This window comes from Aulonocara stuartgranti, assembly GCF_965226115.1.
Source record: "Aulonocara stuartgranti genome assembly, chromosome: 16".
In the NCBI taxonomy this organism is placed as follows: Eukaryota; Metazoa; Chordata; class Actinopteri; order Cichliformes; family Cichlidae; genus Aulonocara; species Aulonocara stuartgranti.
Genome location: NC_138952.1, coordinates 7267568 through 7287438, shown reverse-complemented (window position 1 = coordinate 7287438; position 19871 = coordinate 7267568). Strand labels below are relative to the sequence as shown.

The window sequence follows — 19871 nt, the reverse complement described above, 5'->3', positions numbered from 1 at the left end:
TGTTGCTCGCCAGCTGGCCGTCACACAAGCCTGAAAGGAAGAAAGACTCTGCACAAGATAGTGCAGCCAGCTAGCTGCGGCTTATCAGAAATATTATCCTGTACATTTACAGTATTAGAGAGTGAGAGGAAACTGTCAGTACTGCAAACTTGACTACTTATGGAAGAAATGGGAAGAGAGTAGACAGCAGGAAGGAATGTGAGGAATGGATATCAGGGCATTAGTTATACTGTGCTTTAAGGGAATCTGATTCCTGTGTCTGTCAAACAGTTTGAATCATGCTGTAAACATTAATTTGTACTGTAGCGCAAGGATAGAGGATGGCACGCTGAACTGGGCGATCTCTCTTTAAATCGTAATAAGATAGATTAAATTAATTGCCTTAATGAAAGTGATATTGAATCTTAAATATTGTGATTATATTCTTTTGATTACAGCAAAATAATCTATGAACTAAAGAAACCCTGAAAATGATTTCCATGTAGATGCTTTAGTTACAGGTGCTGGCTCACAGTCACAGGAGGATGCTTGAATTAAACGGGGTGATTGCTCATGTTAATCGTAACACTCCACTTGCACTTGCTGTAGTGTGACCAATCAAAGTTTTCTGCTGTGATAAAGAGTCGAGGGTATCAGTCAGTCAAGCAGATAAACTGAAGTCTGTCATCTGGCTGCTCTAACAGCAACCTCTGTCAACTCTGATTTAGCTTACTCATGTTACACTGGTTTGAAATGCTTATTTGCTCAGCAGTTATTACCCACAGAGGCCGAAGAGCAATCCCACTGAGTTGAACTTTTCCACGATGAAGCTGAAATTTGTCTCTGCTGTGGGAGTGAAGTTTGGTTAGGATGGTGTCATCAGGCCAAGATTTTAATTTGGGCAATACTTTGGTTTTAAAGTAATATTCCCATCGACCTCAGCAGATATTAGCAAGCTGTTGATGTGTCGTGTTTCCCGAAGCTTTAGATTTTATTTGTATCAGTGGGGATGGGAAAAATTCTCAGTTATAAATTTCTCCTCTGCTTTTAGTCTATTAGTATTTCTTGACAAATATGTACCTGACCGATGTAATCAGCTGCTTCTCAACTAATGCTATGTACACAAGTATTTTAATAAATATACACTTAAAGGGCGTTTTGGATCAATGAAAACTGAGCTTTTCAAAAGTGTTCAGACTTTAGAGAACTTTTGATTGGCCAAAAATATGTCCACAGTTACTGTTATATCTGTTATATATACATACTGTTAAATATGCTCTGTAGTTTCTCAGAGTGCTCAAGCTTGTAGTGGATCTCCAAACAACGTCTTTACAGAGGCAGGTGATCAATGTCAAAGACACTGACAATGAGATGCTTCCCCAGCTGAGAATCTGAGGAAGAGCTTCAAAATGAGAGTCACGAGTAAACTGATTAAATTAATGTCACATGGGTGGCTCCAGTGGGAAAGAAAACACTGGGTGTTTTCTCCTCACGCTTAGGTGTAGGCTTGTGGTCTTTTGTTATAAGCTGGTTTAACCTGCAGCAGCTTTTTAATTTGGTCGTTAGAGACTGATGAGTTGATTATAAAGCTCGGAGGACAATTTAGTAAAAAGGATTATTCAAATCCTGTAATACTGCATGTTAGTGGAAGTGATTTCAGCTTGTTTATCTACAACTGTCAGTCCATCATCTGCTTACATTTTGTTCTTCTTCTAGGTTTTTGAACCAGAGGTCATCAGCACAAATTTGACTGCATAAAATTGTTAACAAGCTGTCTTTGACTGTAATTCAAAAAGAAACAAGCCTCATTGGTCACATATACAATCATACAGAGTACAACATGCAGTGAAATGCGTCGTGTCTGAGCTGTGACAGGCTGCAGAAGTAGCCGCGCCATTCCAGGGCTTGGTGTTTGGCATGGGGGGCCTAGCCAGGACCCTTACTGGATACTGGAAGGGAATCAAACTTGCGACTTCGGCTCCAAAGGTGTGTGGTCTTACCACTACACTATCCAGCTAAAAACAGTATATAGACTAAAACAAGGAGGTTTTACTTTTTGCCAGGCTCCTGCTGTGAATAATAGTGTTCTCTTCATCACTGTTACATACAGGTTACACTTACTCTTTGTACCATTATTTTGGTTAACAAAGGTGTTATATGAAAGTACAGACTGGCCCATGTTTAGCTTCAGTTTACGTCTTTTCAAGGCAGGAAAAAGATGTGGAAATAAAGTTGTAGCACTTTTGCCTTCACTTTGTGCTAACAGCTATAGTTAATTTCAGAAGGTTTTAAATGATCTTTAATCGGCAGTTTATACTAATTAACTTTAAAGTTCAGATCATGGAGTTAATGAATAATTGTTTTAAATAATGGTTATTATAATTATTGATCATAATACTTGTTATTATGGTTTTTTGCCATAATTGGACAGTCTGGGTTGACTTTGTTGAAGTTGTAGTGACGTGTGTTATGTACCTTTACCCCCAGTGTACCAGCTATTCCCCTCAGGTTGGTCTACTATCGATTTTCACAGTTATGATAGGAGCACTGGAATTTGGCCAGAAACAGACTGTGGTAAAGACTTTTCTGCAGTATGAACTACACCAAAGATTACACCCAGCTCTGTGTGCCTGAGCCTAAATACGTACCTGAGTCTGTTTGTGTGAACTTAGTTGGCCTGTGAATTCTGTTAAATTTTAGTAGAGAGCACCTTTGATAAATATTGACTGTAAGTTTAAGCAGCTTGTATTCCTAAATTCCAGTCAGGTGCTGGAGAGTCAAAACAGAGGCTGATATCTTCATGACAAGTAGCAGAGTACAGCCAAGGTTATTTACTGCTCTCTCTCTCACACACACTCACTCACTATTTTGAGGTTATTAGTTTTCATTCCTCAATCTGATCTGGACGACGTGGATTAACACACACATGAACAATTGAGGTCCATAGAGCTGACCTTCAGAATCATTATTCGCATTATAATCTGATAATGTAATGAGGTCAACTCTATTTCAGATACTTTGCTTGTTTCAGAACAGCCAGCTGTCAGACCTGGCCCACTGAGCTCAGTTTTAACAGCTGGAAGTCTGAGTACATCTCAGTGCAAGATCTGGGTGAGAAATTAAGACGGCTCATTGAATGATTCTACAAACACAGAGAATGTAAACATGGTTCTGTGCAAACTGTGAACTGAATATAAGCATTTTTAGTTCAGGACCAAAATTGTTGACGATAAAAAGGCAGAAAAAAACATTTCAGCTGCTTTTACAGCTTTTTTTTAGCATCAGAGTTGGATGAAATTTGAAGGTGAAGATTGAAGGTGTCCTTACTAACCTTCCAACTCTTAATTTAATGCCAGCTGCTATACGCTGGTCCCATTTCGAAGAATAATCTACAGAAGGACCTGAAACCATAAGAGGTCGTTACAGTTGGTGCAACTGAGTTTAAAAATTGAGAAATGCTACTTTTGATCCTTGTGATTGCTTTGGACTTTGTACTAAAAGTTGTTGAAAGCTGTTTTGCAGCAACTGCCTTGTTTTGTTGAAGTAGTTAATACATAATGTCACTTGTTGACTATATATAATGTAATTAAGTTCCTCACTCTGTGGATGACTCTGGTAGTCCAACTTCTGCTCTGCAGCCTTGATGAGCTCAGTGAAGCGGTGCCAGCTCTCCACCTGCTTCAGATTCTGGTTAAAGCAACCATCCAGTTCAGAGAGTCACTCCAGAGCAGAAGAAGGGGAAACTTCACTAACCTTTAGACCAAGGCATTCGAATTGGAGTTTGTCTGAAGCATCTTGAATGACATTGAGGACTACCGTTACAATTACCTGAGCAGCCATCTCCTAAAGAAACAGGAGACAGAAAAGGATAAAGATAGCTGTTTTGCAATGATTGATAATTTCAAAATAAGAGCGAGGAGACTGTCTGATAATAAATCACATTGGTGTGTTGAACAGATGGAAAAAAAATCTGAATACATTTAAGAATATTTTGTCAATATAATCAGATGGCCCTCCCATTAAAACATTGACTTGTTTTTGTACAGCAGATGAATTTGTGTTTATTTAGGTAGAATTGAATTAAATTGAAAAGGAGATTTTTGTTCTCATAGAGACTAAATAAAGGATATAATGGTCCCTGTTGGTAGGGAACACACACACGCCCATAAGCACAGAAATGATCTTGCTGTTCTTGGATCGTTTCCATTAATGCGGCTAAAAATGTTTTAGCTTGGCGGTAGAAGAAAAGCTGAAGGAGCAAACTGAATTGTCATTGCTTTGAGTGCAAGTGAAAACTTGTCGCCTGTAGTAAGTACAGCTATAAAAACTAGTGCAGAGTTGCTGGTTGATTTGTAGTTTTTCCAGTCATTACTCTGTGTGTTGGTCAGTTTAGCACTTTAGTCCACACCAAACTAACATCTGTTGGATTTATTACCATGAAATTTATTTCTTACTCAGGATGTCCAAGATATTATGTCACTGCAGTTTGTTCTACATGATGATGTTAATTACATCACATCTAATATTGTTTAAGCTTCCAGGACAAAAACTGCTTTGACATGTTGCTTCTTCAGATCTGTTTCTCTCTGCTTCTCACAGACACAAGGAAAAAAGGTGTGTGTGTGTGTGTGTGTGTGTGTGTGTGTGTGTGTGTGTGTGTGTGTGTGTGTGTGTGTGTGTGTGTGTGTGTGTGTGTGTGTGTACGGAAACAGGAAACAGGAGTACGTTGTTACTGACTTGGGAACTTTGTGGTTAGATCACTGTTTCCTTTAAGTTGACTGCGTTGGAATGCTGCTGGTCTGGAGCAGCAGTCCTCCCAATATAGAAGTAGACTACTTTAAGGAGGTGTGCATCATGCCCTTATGTATACAAGTTTCCTGAGGCTGTGTCTGGGTACAGCAGGAAAAAAGAGAGTAAAAGTGGAAAGATGTTACTGGTACAGAAGGTGGTACTGTGATTTGAAGTATCATACTATTAGATTAGATGTCTATTTAGATTATTTTCCTAGAAATTTCTTGCTAAAGCCTCCTTCTCGATGTCATCAGATACCTCATGAAACATTATAAGCATAACTGATTGTAGTCTTTTCTCTTAGCCACACTGTACTGAGTAACTGACAAAAATATTGTGCGGTTCGAGCCTCGTATTAGGCTAAACAGTAGACAATATGTAAAACCACTGCAGGAATACCAGGTGATGGCGTAATTGATTATCACTGTATTATCTTAGAATCTCTCAGGGTTAAATTAGAGAACAGTCCTGCCTCTGTGAAAAGCTGACAAAGTTACTGTAAATCACTTCAGAGAACAAGCATGTGAAACCGTCCCAGCCAAGTCTGAAAGGACCATGGTTGCGTACTCGCTTGGAACATGTTCATGATATCCTGTTGTGAATTAAGCTCAAATCTCAGGAGTCCACTTGCGCTGTTTGGAAAGAGATGGACCAAAAATTTAAAGACCAACAAATCAGGGGTGGGCGTCCTGCATTTTGTATCATAAGTCAGGTTTGTACTTAAAGGGAATTGACATGAAAGATATTTTCAAATGTTTTCTTTTTAATAGGAGTGTTAGATGATGTATGCGCCAGAATGTGTTATGGAATAGTGATAATATCAGCCAGCCTGGCCTTTAACCGATATGGCACAACTTGTTCAATGTTGATAAAAGCAGAAAGGTGACATTCTTTGCATACCAAGAAAAACTGTTTTTGTGCCATAATGGTTGATGATTTGGTATAAACTATGAAGAATGGCTCCAATAATCTCAAAAAAAACCCAAAAACCCTGAATATCTCTGATGTTTAACCTCAGTTACCAGTACCAGATCCATGATTCTGCATCACTTACTCCACAGCAGCTTGTCCGGCTTTATGTTGAGACTCTTGTCTGCAGGAGTTTAAAGAGACAATCTAAACTGGGGATTAACTTGCCAGGTTGGCCCTGCGTGGATCTCAGAAGCTCAGTGAAGCGTTTAAGGAATTGAGTATTTAGAGTGGATTAGTCTGAGCCCTGATGATGATGAAGAAGATGAAGCCCACCACACAGTCATCTAGGGACCAGGCCAGAAAGCCACACAGTCCCTCAGGCAGAAACAGCCGAGTTAATCTTTAATGCTGGGGGCACACATTCATACAGTGAAGGCCACCAGTCAAAAGGCACGCTGAATAAATAGTGCGGTTTTGTAATTCTGCCTCTGTTCAGAATAAACACCCAATTTCAGTTGGGCGCTTGAGGTTTTTTCACTTTTAAAACCCCTTCAGTTAAGGTGTTTCCAGCAGTGAACACCCATTATACCATGAAGTACTCAAACATTTTTTTTCTATAAACAATTACGTGGATGGAGTTCCTGATATGTGAATATACAAAGTGCTGGCTTCAGTTCAGTTTGCCCTGCCTGACTCATGTCTCCATAAAAGGAAGTGGCTTGCTTGTGTGTATTAGTTTCCTCTTGATGACATCACCATGTGCACGGCCCAATGTAGATTGTTATCACAAACTCCTTCCTGTTTATTCCACAAGGCTGAGTTTCCTCCGAAGTTCAGGGAGCGAGGTGGGAATTGGAGAGAGGTTTGGGTGGGGTAATTGAGTGCAGATATAGCAAGTTATTAGATCAGGTAGATTTTTGGGTGGGTGGGGGATGGGGGATTGCACTTAGACCAAAAGAGTAGGCCCAATGTAAAACGCTGCAAGATACATCTGCAAATTCCTGAAGATCCTGAAAAGCAGCTCTGTGACCAAAACCCTCAGTACAGCTATGCCAGCATAATGCAGCAGCATTAAGTTACTGATTATTTGCTAATGACTCAGACGGACATCACCATTATCAGCGAGCTAACTGTCGCTGGAGAAACATGATAAAGCACCCAAGGTGTTCAGCTGGTTTTCAACCTTCCGAGTCCTAATCCAGTCAAGCATGTGATCAAGATGTGGTAATGTGAATGGAAGTGCATAAACCACATAGGCTCCATCCAGATATTGTATATAAAAGATGGACGTAGGGAAATTTAAACCTCAACTTTAGTGTTTTTGCCACCACCATGTGGATTTATGGGAGCCAGATGTATTAAGACCACATTTGGACCTGAGTTTGGAGATCTAAGTTAACCGCTAATGCTAGCATGCTTGGCTAACAAGCTGTATCCATAAACTGTATGAGTGCCACATTTTTGGTCAGGTTGTTTTGTTAAACACCAAAAACATGGCTGAGAAATATATTCAATCTTTCAAATTAGCAGAGATGAGGCCTAGCAGCTACAGCCACCTGATGACACACCTGCTAATCAAAGCATCCATGTCGCCAAATTTACAGTTTTAATAATATCGAACCTGCTCAGCTTCCACCTCTGGTGGAGTTGTTATAAATAAGGAAACTATTCACAGAGGTCAGAACTAGGGCTGCTCGATTATGGCAAAAATGATAATCACGATTATTTTCACTGAAATTGAGATCACGATTATTTGACGATATTTATTTCGTCCGCCAGAGCTTATATTATTTTTTTACATGCTGTAGTGCCATTTGTGGGAGCATTTCAAGTTGCTATACATCAATACAACTGTTATAGCCCATATTTTAAAAATGTGTATGCATTAAGTCCATAGTAACTACATTAATTGCAAAAAAGTGCAATAAACTACAAAAAAATTGAAAATCGTTTTTGTTTTTACATATATTTCTACTTGGAGAAATTGAAGAGGTTTATCCCTCAAAACTTTAAATACAAAAAAGTTGCAAAAAATAGTTTACAACAACAGGAAATTTATTTTGAGTGTCTTCATAGCTTTATTTTTGGAGATACAGCAATTTGTATATACTGCAGGAAAAACAAAAAACAATCCTATGATGCAAATTTGCAAAGAATGTGCATGTGCATCAAAATAAACTATTTCCAGCAGTGCAATTCGAGTTCTAAGGCCTACAAGTAAAAAACTACATTTTCCGCAAAAATGACGTCACTTGCGATAGTTCACGTTGACGTCTTTTTCAATGTGGGAAGTGTTAAGAACAGCTGATCGGATCGGCAAAGCGTGTTTCTGGAATATTATGTTTTTGTTCCTGCAAGCTCTTTTTATGCAATTTTTGCAAAGCTATATGTGGAAGGAAACCGTGACCGAGGACAAGCTGATGGCATAAGATGTAAGTACAACTCCTCTGGTTTCATATGGAAAAAAATTGATTGTGCTAGCTTAGCGTTCAGGTTCTACAGGGATTTAAAAATAGTTACACAGAACGAGCATGCTGCTCTGACCGGCTTTAAAGGTTTAACAATAACAATGTATTGAATAATGACTTTAAAAAATAATATAAAATAGTGTGCAAATACTGATAACAGTGCAAATGTTTGCAATATAAGAAATAAATGAAAAATGTGAACTTTGCAGTGTTGCTCTGTGGTGCAGCTACGACACCATAGCAAAGTTTACACACTGTGTCTACTTGATCCACGTCTGACTCCGCGAAGCCATAATGTTTCCACACCACTTAAGTTTTTTTTTTTTACCTCTCTTTTCAACCAACGGCAGTCCACTCCTCTCCAAATAACTTCTGCTTAGCTTTCCGAGCTTCCCTCGGGTCCTCTTAATTGTTGTGACGCGTGTTCGAAATGCAGAGCAGTGCGCTTGATTTGCCACATGGAGCAGCGCGAGAGTAAAGCATGAGGGAGGGGCTAATAATCGGCTCAGTCATTTTTAATGATCGTTGAAAGCCCAGATCGTAATCGTGATTAAAATTCGATTAATTGAGCAGCCCTAGTCAGAACCACAAGTGACCATTAGAGAAACTACAGCTTTTGGCACTTTTGCATTGGAATTATTTTTTTGTTTTTTATTTGTTACCTTGTATTTTTTCCGAGAAGTCCCTTTGAGATCAAAATGTCTGTATGGTAACAGACATGCAACAAACATCATGTAAAATGCAGCTCATATTTTATGATACACAAATACCCACAACAAAAACACTCTTAGCCTCTTAAGAAAAACAACCACACTTCCTTCATTACATTTATTCCTTCCTTTAAACTCAGCATTAGATCAAAGCTGTGTTTCCTGTAAAGGTATTGCCTGCCTGAGGTGTGTGGTAAGACAATGCAGATTTCTACAGATCTATGAAAAACCCAGCAGGTCATGTTTTAGCTGCCACAGGACCCAAAGGATCCACTTCCAACATACTAGTGCCAAACACTTCAGGATAGCCCCAGTGGTCATATGTCAGTACTCTGAGGTGTCAGAGCTGAATTGCAGTATTACACGGGTGGTTTTACTGTTGTGGCTGAGTGCTTGAAATCTGTTGATGACCAGTAACATTTTTTTTCACTTCTCTTGGCCCTTTAGCCTGCTGACCTTTCAGCATCGCAGTTACATCAGATTCATATTTGTCAATAACTGCATGCATGTAGCCACCACGCCTCTACAGTACCATATTTGGTTAAATTATAGTACACTGTGTCACTGTGTCTTTTTTAATTTGTCCAAAGCATCACTTGTAACAGCTTTTGATGATGGGCAGTAGTGACTCTGTTGTCCTGAGTTCATTAAATCACATGAATGGAAAAGAATCCTAAACTGAGATGATCAACCACATGTTCCTTTGAGTGACAGAGGAGCATGTGGTTGTTTGTTTTGACTGGTTTGCAGTGTGATGAATAGGGAACAGGAGCAAGTATCGGAAAATAAACTTTATGTGCCCTGTTGGTGTTGAGCTCCCTGACGCAACAACTGTTTTTGTGGTCTCTTAAGCAAACCCGATCATCCTCCGTTTGTTGGTTTCACTGCCCACAGGCAAGCAGTAAACAGCTTTGTTTGAAAGTGTGATTTAATTAAGAAGTATATCAGCATTTGTAAATAAACATGTCACAGAAATTACTCTCTGCAACAAGTCTCCTGTTATTCACTCACAGAGCTACATTTTGCAACTTCCTGTGAGGTGTTGTTTTCCCATCATGCTTTAGTGGCACTGGGAGTTTCAACATAAACTGTTGCTGCCTGAAGCGCGGTGGTCAGGCAGTAAGAAGTGTCCTGATACTCCCACAGAGAAAAAAAAAACAAGAAGATAGATTATACCCAGTTGGAAACGTATTAAAATAACTTAAACAGGCATCATTTACAATATGTCAGTGACTAGTTTGCAAACAGAGTGTTTGTATATCATTTAAAGTATGCACAAAGTGCTGAAATGTAGCTCTGCCGGTTTTATCTCATGTCCTCGGTGTTCAGACCCAGCTGCCTCCCTCGTTTTATTTTTAGACATGTCTGAAGCATATACTATTTATTTTTATTCCTGGCCTGAAGTAGCTTGCCCAGTGGCTGACCACTTTGTTTGCAATGCTGAGAGCTGTACAGCTGCTCCATATGTTTGTGGTGCAGCCTGGGGTTTAGTTGCAAGGCTGTGTGAGCAGAAGCAGGCAGGAGTTTTCCTTTTTCCCCTGGATGTTCTGTACTTAACCACAGTTCATTAACCCTCTCCAGGCAGATGTTGCAGATTTGCAACAGTTAAGACCTAACAACCTGATTACCCCACATACATGTTTTATGAGTTTTTTTTTACTCAGAAGTACCATTACAGGACTTGGTTGTGCATTAGCAACACAAAACTTAATTTGGGCCTGAGAGGGTTAACATGTATGGGTGGAGTGAGTTTTAATCAAGAAGTGCGATGGTTGGACACTCGGCATTTTCCTTTCAAATTTACATTTATGTGGTTTGTTTGATAATATAATTTAATCAAGTGGAACCAGTTATTATGACCTCAGTTGTTTGGGTTTGTCATTTATTGGTCAGACTGTTGTCATTTCATAATGACCTTAAAAGGCAATTATATGACAAACTAAGAGCTTTCAACACAGTCTTGAATACAGACTGTATGTAGAGGATGGATGTAACCTTTAGCCTTTGACATGTAGGTTTGTTTTTTTTTAAATCCAATGGGGCCAGTGGGAGTGTGTGGATTTGACTTAGAAATATGAACCCGGTGGGCTCATATGGTAGTGACCTGTCAATTACAGGTTAGGCCTACCTGAAAGAGTACACGATTTTTTGTTGTTGTATTTTTTACAGTAAATGGGACCAAATTCACAAAACTATAATTGAGTTGCATTAAATAATAAATGTTATTTAATGTTATTTAAGTACCAACATTAATGAACAACATAGACATTTTCTGCAGTCTGATTTGTTTTTGTTGTTGTTTCTTAAATCAGTCGCTGTCTACGGGTCATGTGAAGGAATTTTTGCTTAAAGCTCTACATTCATCTTTTTCTGTCATTGGATGTATATTTAAAAAATAGCAATGTCCCATTGGTTTGTTGACTCGTGTTGATTGGCCATCTTAGCTTTTTGAAACCAGATATCATAAATAAGGGGTGAAACTGAGTGACAAACCAATGAACTCTACACATGGTCACTACACACCTATAAGGTAGTTACTTCTTTCTCATAAGGCCAGCCCACTGTAAAGTAAACCTTCTGTTAACCTCTATTCTGTACCTAATAGAGAACATAATACAATATATAAGCAGAATCATCAAGATCAAGACGTTGTTTACTGATGCTATAGGCCCATTTTCCCACAGACTTCTATAAGGAGTTTTAATAGCAGTCATCCCTTTCTGACCATTAGAAAGAATTAAAACTTGATGGCAAGTTAAGTATTTTTTGTTTTGGTGCTGTAGTTCTTCATGGTCTGTATTTTCCTCTGTGAGCACATGTGGAATCGTCTGCTGAGCTCATCAGGTTTGGAAACAACGGCTCGATTTGTCCATTTGTGACGTCCGTTGAGTTGACTCATGTCTATGGCTTCATAGTAAGCTGAACTTTCTTCCAGCCACTCCCTTTTAGGCAACATCTGAGGCTTATAAGGTTCTGCAAAGAGGAAATAAACTTTTTTTGGTACACTTAGTCATCACCCTCACCGTACAATGAGCGAACTGTGTGTGAATCCACCTAATGATCCCTTCTCATTTTAAACACAGTCAAACAGAAATCAGAGTTATTTCTGTGCTCTCTTTGTGGAGCCTGTCAGCACTCGTGGTCATTAGAATAACCACCCAACTTTGGCTGCTGAAGACGGGCATGCAGGGCGTGGGAATCCAGCTTGCTGGAGACAATCAGACTAGGTTGGCATTCGGCTCTTGAGGACTTGGTGCCCCGAGAGGCTGTCAGGAGACTCAAGGGATCAAGTTGACAGAAGCCAGAACTATAAATTTGACCTCTCTAGGTACTTAAGTAACATATTATTATGATTAAAATGGAATAAAAAAAACAAACTCTGCAACTTAGAGCTAGAAGGAGGCTATATAATCTTCCTTTACGCAGTATGTCTTAATGAACCTTCATTAAACTAGGGGGTGAATCATTGTTTTGGTTTGGGGGTTTTTGCAGCTACGATTGTGGCTTCTAATGATTGTGAAACTATGATTATGGGAATAAAATTATTATTATTTTGCATTAATTTTCTCTCCAAATCTCTCATTTGGTCTTACACAATAAATTGCGCTCATCAATTAAGGAAAGATGATGAAAATACTGTGTGTGAACTGTCATCTCTTTTTCAACCCAAATTATTCTATTTATTTTCCATTTGAAATGTATTTAAAGTTTGAGGGTTTATAACAAAACAAACAAAACAAAGTTAAATCCATAATGCTTGTTAAGGTGATGAATAGCTACATTAAATGTCTGAGATTGCCATAATTGACCAAAATAGTAATTTATGATTTTTCCACTGTGAAGTATTCCCACTTAAACTTGTGTATTTTTTTCTTCTGTCGCATCTCCAAATCACTATAGAGCATCCCAGTTTTGCACTGAACTAGCTCACTGTCTCTCAGGAGGGCAGACAGCCCATTGACATCATGCTGAATTAGAACAGTTTGATAGAACCAGAGTCCATGTAGGTCGGTATAAATAGCCTTAGAGGAGGAAAGAGAAAGGAGGTATGAGTGTGTCTTTTGGCCTAGTTATGTGCATCTTTTTGACTGGAGGCTGATGCAGCATACACTTGCATGGAAAGATGACCCAGTCTGTTACAGCTGCTCGCATCATGTTGGATTACTTTAACTGAAAGCTGGTACCCCGTTTAACTGTTTATTTTAACTTCAGCTTTTGCTTTTTTTGTGTGTCTTGAGTTAAGCTGTTGTGTGCTTAAGTACTGCACTCTATGGCCATACAGTAAAAGGAAGGCAGTAATGTGGTCATGATGAAATAATTCACACCTCTTAGTGTTGTGAAGGTTTTTGAAGGGCGGGTGTTTGAAAGGCGGGTTCCTTTAAGCAGTTTGTGTCTGAAATTTGACTTTCAAAGTTTTAAAACTGAACAAGAAGATGAAAGAAGGTCTCTTACCTCATCCTGAAATGAGTGAATTTTTTGTTTTTCCATATGAAATTAATAATTCCCGAGCTTCCCAAGCTAGGCGAACACCTCAAGCATAATACACTCATTTGTCCTAAAACATATCACAAATCCCGGGAGTATAAACCGTTTTAGACATAGGATTGATAACCTTTAATATAAATTAATCAAAGAAATAGACTACAAGTTGGAATTGAATGAAAGTGGATAGTGGATGTTCATATTAAGCATGACCAGAGTTTCCAGTAATGAAGATGAATGCCAGTAATGACCATGAGCCTAAAGCTTAGCCCTCAAACTCAGTTTTAAACAATTTTTCCTTCTCTTGTCTCTGTATGATGTCATGGAGGGGATACCCCTAAATATGAGCACAAAGGTCTGACTGTGAGCACAGAAGCCCCACCCACCTGCTGTGCAACATTTTAAGATATGTAACCAATCAGAAGAAAATGTATTTAACGTGAGGGAGGAGCTAAAATGACTCATTTCAAATAGAACTGTGAATCATGCAAAACTACTTGAGTAGAGTCAGAAAAACGAAATTTGCAGACTGAAATTAAATGAAAGAGACACTTCAACCAGTGCCGATACTGATTTCATCCCTTCATCACACCATCTTTTAATATTTAGCCAGTGCAAATATGAGTGTGATACAGCAAACAAACATGTGACCTGTTATATGTAGTTTTCCCAGCTGGCCTGTAATTAAAGGCACCAGTAAAACAAATTGGTCTACACAATAGATGCTGACTGCAAGGCAACCTTTGTGACTTGACGGGAAAGTCTAATGCAGTATGCAATTGTTCACATTTTTCTGACACTTATTGAACTGAATTGTGTTGCATTGTGTACAGCACTATGTGCCCACCCATAAAAATATTTCCAGCGATTCATGCTCCCTAATCTGCCTGTTGCAGGTCTGTTTTGCTCTTGTCTTTGATCTGAATTAAGTTGGTGGTTGAACTATTGAACAACCTCACTGACAGAGTGGATAAAAAGCACTTCACCCCAGAGCCTGCTGTTTGATGGAGCAACTGTGTACCAATGCTAATGGAAGTTTTTAAGTGCTGTATTTATGCTGCTCGAGGTCAAACAGACTAATGCCATGTTACTCTTCTGCCACCTCTAATTTCATGGAAGAGAAAATGTCTAAGAGGGAGTTTATGTGTGCATACATAGTGTAGATGGATTTGTGTCTTAAAGCTTTTGGTAGAAATGCAAAGAGTCCCAAGGACAGTGAGCATTGACTTGGAGGAAATGGCACTTATGCAGGCAGTGAGTGCAGCACAGAGTCAATATAGACTCCTGCATCATCATTTTTAGGAGCCTTTCAAAAAATTCTTTATAATTAAGGCGTTTTGTTTTGGGCTTTTTTATCATTATTTAACAATGTTTAGTTATTTGGCAAGACCTACTCGGGACAATTCTTTTGAGTTGGAAGTTCCTGGAATGCATTATGGTGACATGGCTCGCATTCATGTGCAGGAGGTGCTCGGCAAATAGACACAGTTCACTGCAGGGCAAAACGCATCTCTACTGAGGCAGCGACCAGCCTGCTGTTCAGATATTTCAATCCTCTGTTGCCCGGTTCCATACCTCCAAGACATCTTAAGAGCAGATTCAAGCAGATGGTCGCTGTGTGAGTCATTCTGTACACTTCCTAGCTCATAACTTCTATCAAGCAGCCATAGCATCACGGGGATCTACACGCTAAAAAAGCAGGCTTTAAGTACCGGTAAGTCATGAATGCTCACAGCACTTCAGTTAGTTGTAGTTCATATTTTCACCTGCAGCTTTGCTGATCAAGTCAGCTTTAAATCCAGATGTTTGCTCGTATAATGACAGCTGTCAAAAACGGCTTATTGGTGAACCAGCGGCATCCATGACCCAGCATGTATAACAAACAGATGCCAGTTTCAGTTTCTGTAATATAACTACAGCTTTACTGTGGAGGAAGCCTGGGAGGAACTGCTGTGTGTCTGTTTTTGGTGAGCTTCACCACATCACCACACCTCGCAAATGCTGCAGTCAGTTTAGTGTTTTATTAGTTTTGAGATTAATAAATGTCTAAATGTTGTACAAGGTTTCCTGCAGAAAGCACTCACACTGAATTTTTCTTTTCCCCCTCAAGTGTGCACTTTAAAGTTGTTTAAATAATGCAACAAACAGAATTAAACGCTGAATCATAAAATAGTCAAGTGACATAAGTGGAAGTTTTGCCCACTCATCACTTCCCAAATGAGACTCTGTGTCATGGCAAGGCATCAAAGACACATGAACTTTAACCTGGACAATTTCAGAATGATACAGGAATATAAAAACCTGGATAATAAAGCAGGATAGTAACAAAGCGAGCGTGCAAGTGTTGCTGACGGCATGAACACAAGCTGAATAAAAGTGACTGAATAAAGTTTGCTCAGCAAGCACTGCTGATACGCAGCGAACATGCTGACATACAGACCAAATGCTGTTCTTTCTTTTAATGTACATATTCAGAGAGCATCTTCTCTTCTTTGTGCAAAGGAGAGGAAATTGTTAAAACTAAAAAGTGAAAACAATGGACTAAGTGATGCAGTTTGAGCGTGAACATGAGTAGAGACCTGCAGAGATGTTGCGTAAAGCTTTAATATCCCTGAGGGGCCGTTTGCTTTATATACTCTAGTCCAACAGATTACAGAAATATAGTACAAGCTCCTGCTGTCAGAGGGAAAGGGCCACGATTGGTTTAAAGAAGCAGCATATGGAAGAAATTACTCTGTGTCTATTATTGGTGCCTTCAGGGAGCTCAAACCTTTGCCCTGATGGAAGCATCTGGAGAACAACATGTAAAGGATGCTGGGGGCCAAAACAATGATCTGTGCCTTTGATAAGATCCTCATTTCATCTCATACAGAGGCTGAAGTTTGCTAACGGTAGCGCAGGAATCTAGCTTGACAGTTTGCTCCCATTTTAAGACTGAGATGAATGTGCTTCTGTTATCTGCGGTGCAGAACGTCAGTGTTGTTGATGACAACACAGATTTGGCCAAGCTTGTTTGTATCCCGTGGTGAAGCTTTTTAATGAATGCAGACACGTGTATGTGAGTCCTGAGCTGAACTTTGTTGATAGCGTGCATGTGTGTGATCGTGCTTTCTTCTGAAACCAACTCTGTATTTAGTGTTTTCCTGTTACTCAGTCATGGTGACTGACATTGGGGAAATGCATTAGTGCAGCGGTATGAGCTGTTACAGTTACCCCGCCTAGAGGCTGCAGCCGTGTAGTGTCTACCACAAGTTAGAGGAAGGAAATGCTTACACACACGCACACTGTAACACACACACACTTGCAGCACACACTCTGAGAGAGAGATCCTTTTAAGGGAAAGACCCTGCTCTCGCCTGAGTGCTGAGTGGAGCAGAGGCAAGTCTTTCAAATGTACGGGGGCCTAGGAGTCTCACTAGATTGTCTGCTTCTAAATAAAGTCCATGAGATCTGTTCAGAGTTTAAATGATTCTTGATGTCCTGTGTTTATTCACTGCTTTATTGACTGGTTTTTAGGGGCTGGTAGTGTCCCCCTGTGATATTAATCTTCAACTGTGTGACTGTTTTTATTTCTGTTTCCCAACAATGTGTCACAAAGTTCCCAAACTAACTCTGTCAAGGAACTGGAGCTCTGTTCACATTTGTGTTGACAATTTATAGATGTATAGATGTGTGTGAGTTGGACTAAGTCTGCTGCTATCTAACTTCTCCTTTTTTAATTTTCTCTCTCTGTGTTTTTATTCCCCCCCCCTTTCCATCCCAAGGCCGAGGCCAGGCTGGCAGCAAAGAGGGCAGCCAGGGCAGAGGCCAGAGAGATCCGCATGAAGGAGCTGGAGCGACAACAGAAAGAGGTATACAAGTCAAAATACCCCATGACATGTGACACACGATATGGCATAATACAAAACTTCATGTTAGGACAGATATGCAAGATTTTACATCTGTAAGAGTTTAATATTTCATGCTGAATCTAAACAGCGGAGCACTGATGGAGTTAAACAAGTATTTCTGCTGTCTGCCAAATGGCTAACACTGTTCTGAAAAACAAAAGGATTTAAGCAGACTTGTTGTTACTAGACACTTGGTTTTGTTTGGACCGAAAGCATTTCCGGTCAGCTCTGCTTTCTGCTCTTAAGCTGACTCTTTGATCCTGTGGGTCAAAGGTCAGAGGAACTGTGACTGCAGCACTTAGGAGCACTGCTGTCGAGATCCAAGCAATCCTTGCCGTTCATAGAAAGAACATTCCTGTGGATTTGAGTTGGATTGATGTAAAAATGTAGTTTAGACACTGACTTTTGATTGACTTCTTTAAAATTCCTTCATTAAAAAAACCTCCAACATCTATAGATGATGTTGTTCAACACACTGAATTTATGAGTTGATTCGAACCATAGAACCATATAATTAAGATGGACGTAACAAGCAGGAAGTCACTCATTAATCTTTGGGCTCCCATTCTGTAGCCTCTAGCTGAGCATGTTAGCAATCTTGGCCTTTTGAAACCAGATAAGGGTGGGCTCTAAGGAGTCAACCCCTGCTGGACATGTTAAAGAATCCAGCTTTAAGGCTTTCGGAAAGGGAAATTACATCTATTATTTATGTACTAAAACAGTGCCCCCACCTATACACAAACATCTCGTAACAAACTAATTCCTTAGTTACAAGGTTTCTAGGTTGGCTAAATATCCAACAGCTGATACTGAGGTTAAATAACCATAGCAAACGAGGAAGTCCTCCAAAGTTCTCACTAATTACTCTTTCAACAAAACCTTTTAAAGTTAATCTCATCCCACGCTGATACAGATATTGACACATGGAAAGTTTTTGAGTAACATAAAATTAGAGCTTTTTCTTCAGACACCACGGAGCACATTTCCTGTTAATTAACCGTCACATGTAAAGGGCTTCTTCCAAAACAATCACAACAGTAATTTGCATTATCTGTTATAAACTGTACACCTTTGAAAGGTCAGAAAGTCTAACCTGCAGAGTTGGTTGTTATTGCATTTCTATTTTTGTGGCTTTGTCTCTTTGGTTAGCTAAATACAGTACATAGTGTAACACTGACATAACTTATTCCAGATATTAGTAGCCCCGTAATGTGATGCACTACCTTCCTGGGAAGTAAGCAGTGAATTAAATCTTTGTTTTTTTATTTAACATGTCCATTTTTACCAATGTGTTGTGGAAAACTTGTACATGTCTCGCAAAAAGAGCAAAGAACCCCATAAATCTCTGTACTGGACCCTCGGCAGCTCCAGTGTCGGTGCTGGCGTCCGTGCTGTGTTCTGAGTTGTGTTGAATCAGGTGCAGCGCTGAAAGGTGTTTGGATGTGAGCTCAGTGCTGTTACATGAGTTTTTCTTTCTTTGGTTGAGCACCTCTGATCTGAACCACGGGGAGTCTCGCTTTTCCGAGCTCACTATTATTAGTCAGTAGTAATCCTGAACACATAAACAGACTACAGACTGCCTAGCACCTGTGGAAACTCAACTCAAAAGTTGCTCAGTTTCTGTGTGAAGGGATTTTTTTATTTGTTTGTTTTAAAAAAGCAGAAGAATAAATGACAGTGAAATAATTGTCTGCTGTGGCAGACGTCAGTCACAGTTTCTGTACTGTTGAAGCATATTTCTGGAAATTCAGTCGATAAACTTTATTTCCTGTGCTGCTTGCGCACACGGACATGGAATCTCTGGGGGTGTTCTGGCTTTCTCGCACTGTGACGTTAGCAGACACCCCTTTGGATTCTGTGGGTTTCAGGCTGGAGCCACAGATGCTGCATCAGATTGAGATGTGGGGAGGTTGAAAGCTTCTTAGCTACTTTGCTACATCCCTCGAGCAGTTTTTGTGGGTGCATCGTACTGCAGATGGAGGCTGCTGCCATCAACTCCTGCAGTCACTGAGTGCTGTGTTTGCTCCAAAACAATAAGTGCCTTCATAATTTCAAGTGACTGTCAACATTAAACTTTGTGTGACCAGAGTTCACTGTGATTTTAGTAGACAACATGCATGTGCTTTCGCAGCTTCAGCAACCACCACATTAAAAGAAAAATTCCATAAACCTTTTAGGCAAACAGACACAGAGCAAAATGAGTGCCAGTTTAGCTCACTGGTTGCGCAGGCACCCATACATGCCTTATGGCCTGGGTTACTGTGAAGCCCCCCCTTGTGCAACCCAAACACCTTTGACCCCTCAGGGTATAAACACAGAACCTCATAACCACAATGTTAGCAGCAGATCCTTCAGTTTCATCCATGTCACAGACACTTGGATACCGATCAGCACCGTGGGCTTTTTGGTCACGGAACCATTCCTGGGCTGTGTTTTCAGTGTGGCTGAGGGTGTTATTACACTGTAGGAGACACTCAATGGCACAGACTGGTGGCCTCAGTAATGGTTAGGTGGGACAGCATCCATATTAATACCAGGTCACTGCATTATACTGAGACAGTCCGATGTATGTTATTCACAGAAATTAGTATTTTACATCAAGCTGAACCTTTTATGGCTCGTCAATATGGAATGCCTAT

The 19871-nt window shown here is 39.8% G+C and overlaps 1 protein-coding gene across 5 annotated transcripts in view; it reads left to right on the top strand.

The window, feature by feature from the left end:
• The window catches only part of lrrfip1a (leucine rich repeat (in FLII) interacting protein 1a), a 50240-nt gene that overhangs the window by 3981 nt on the left and 26388 nt on the right, over window positions 1-19871 (top strand). For all 5 annotated transcript variants that reach the window (XM_082507158.1, XM_082507156.1, XM_082507155.1 and 2 more), the window contains exon 3: window positions 17107-17193. In XM_082507158.1, the coding sequence (XP_082363284.1) occupies window positions 17107-17193 (87 nt within the window). The remainder of the gene's footprint in view (window positions 1-17106; window positions 17194-19871) is intronic.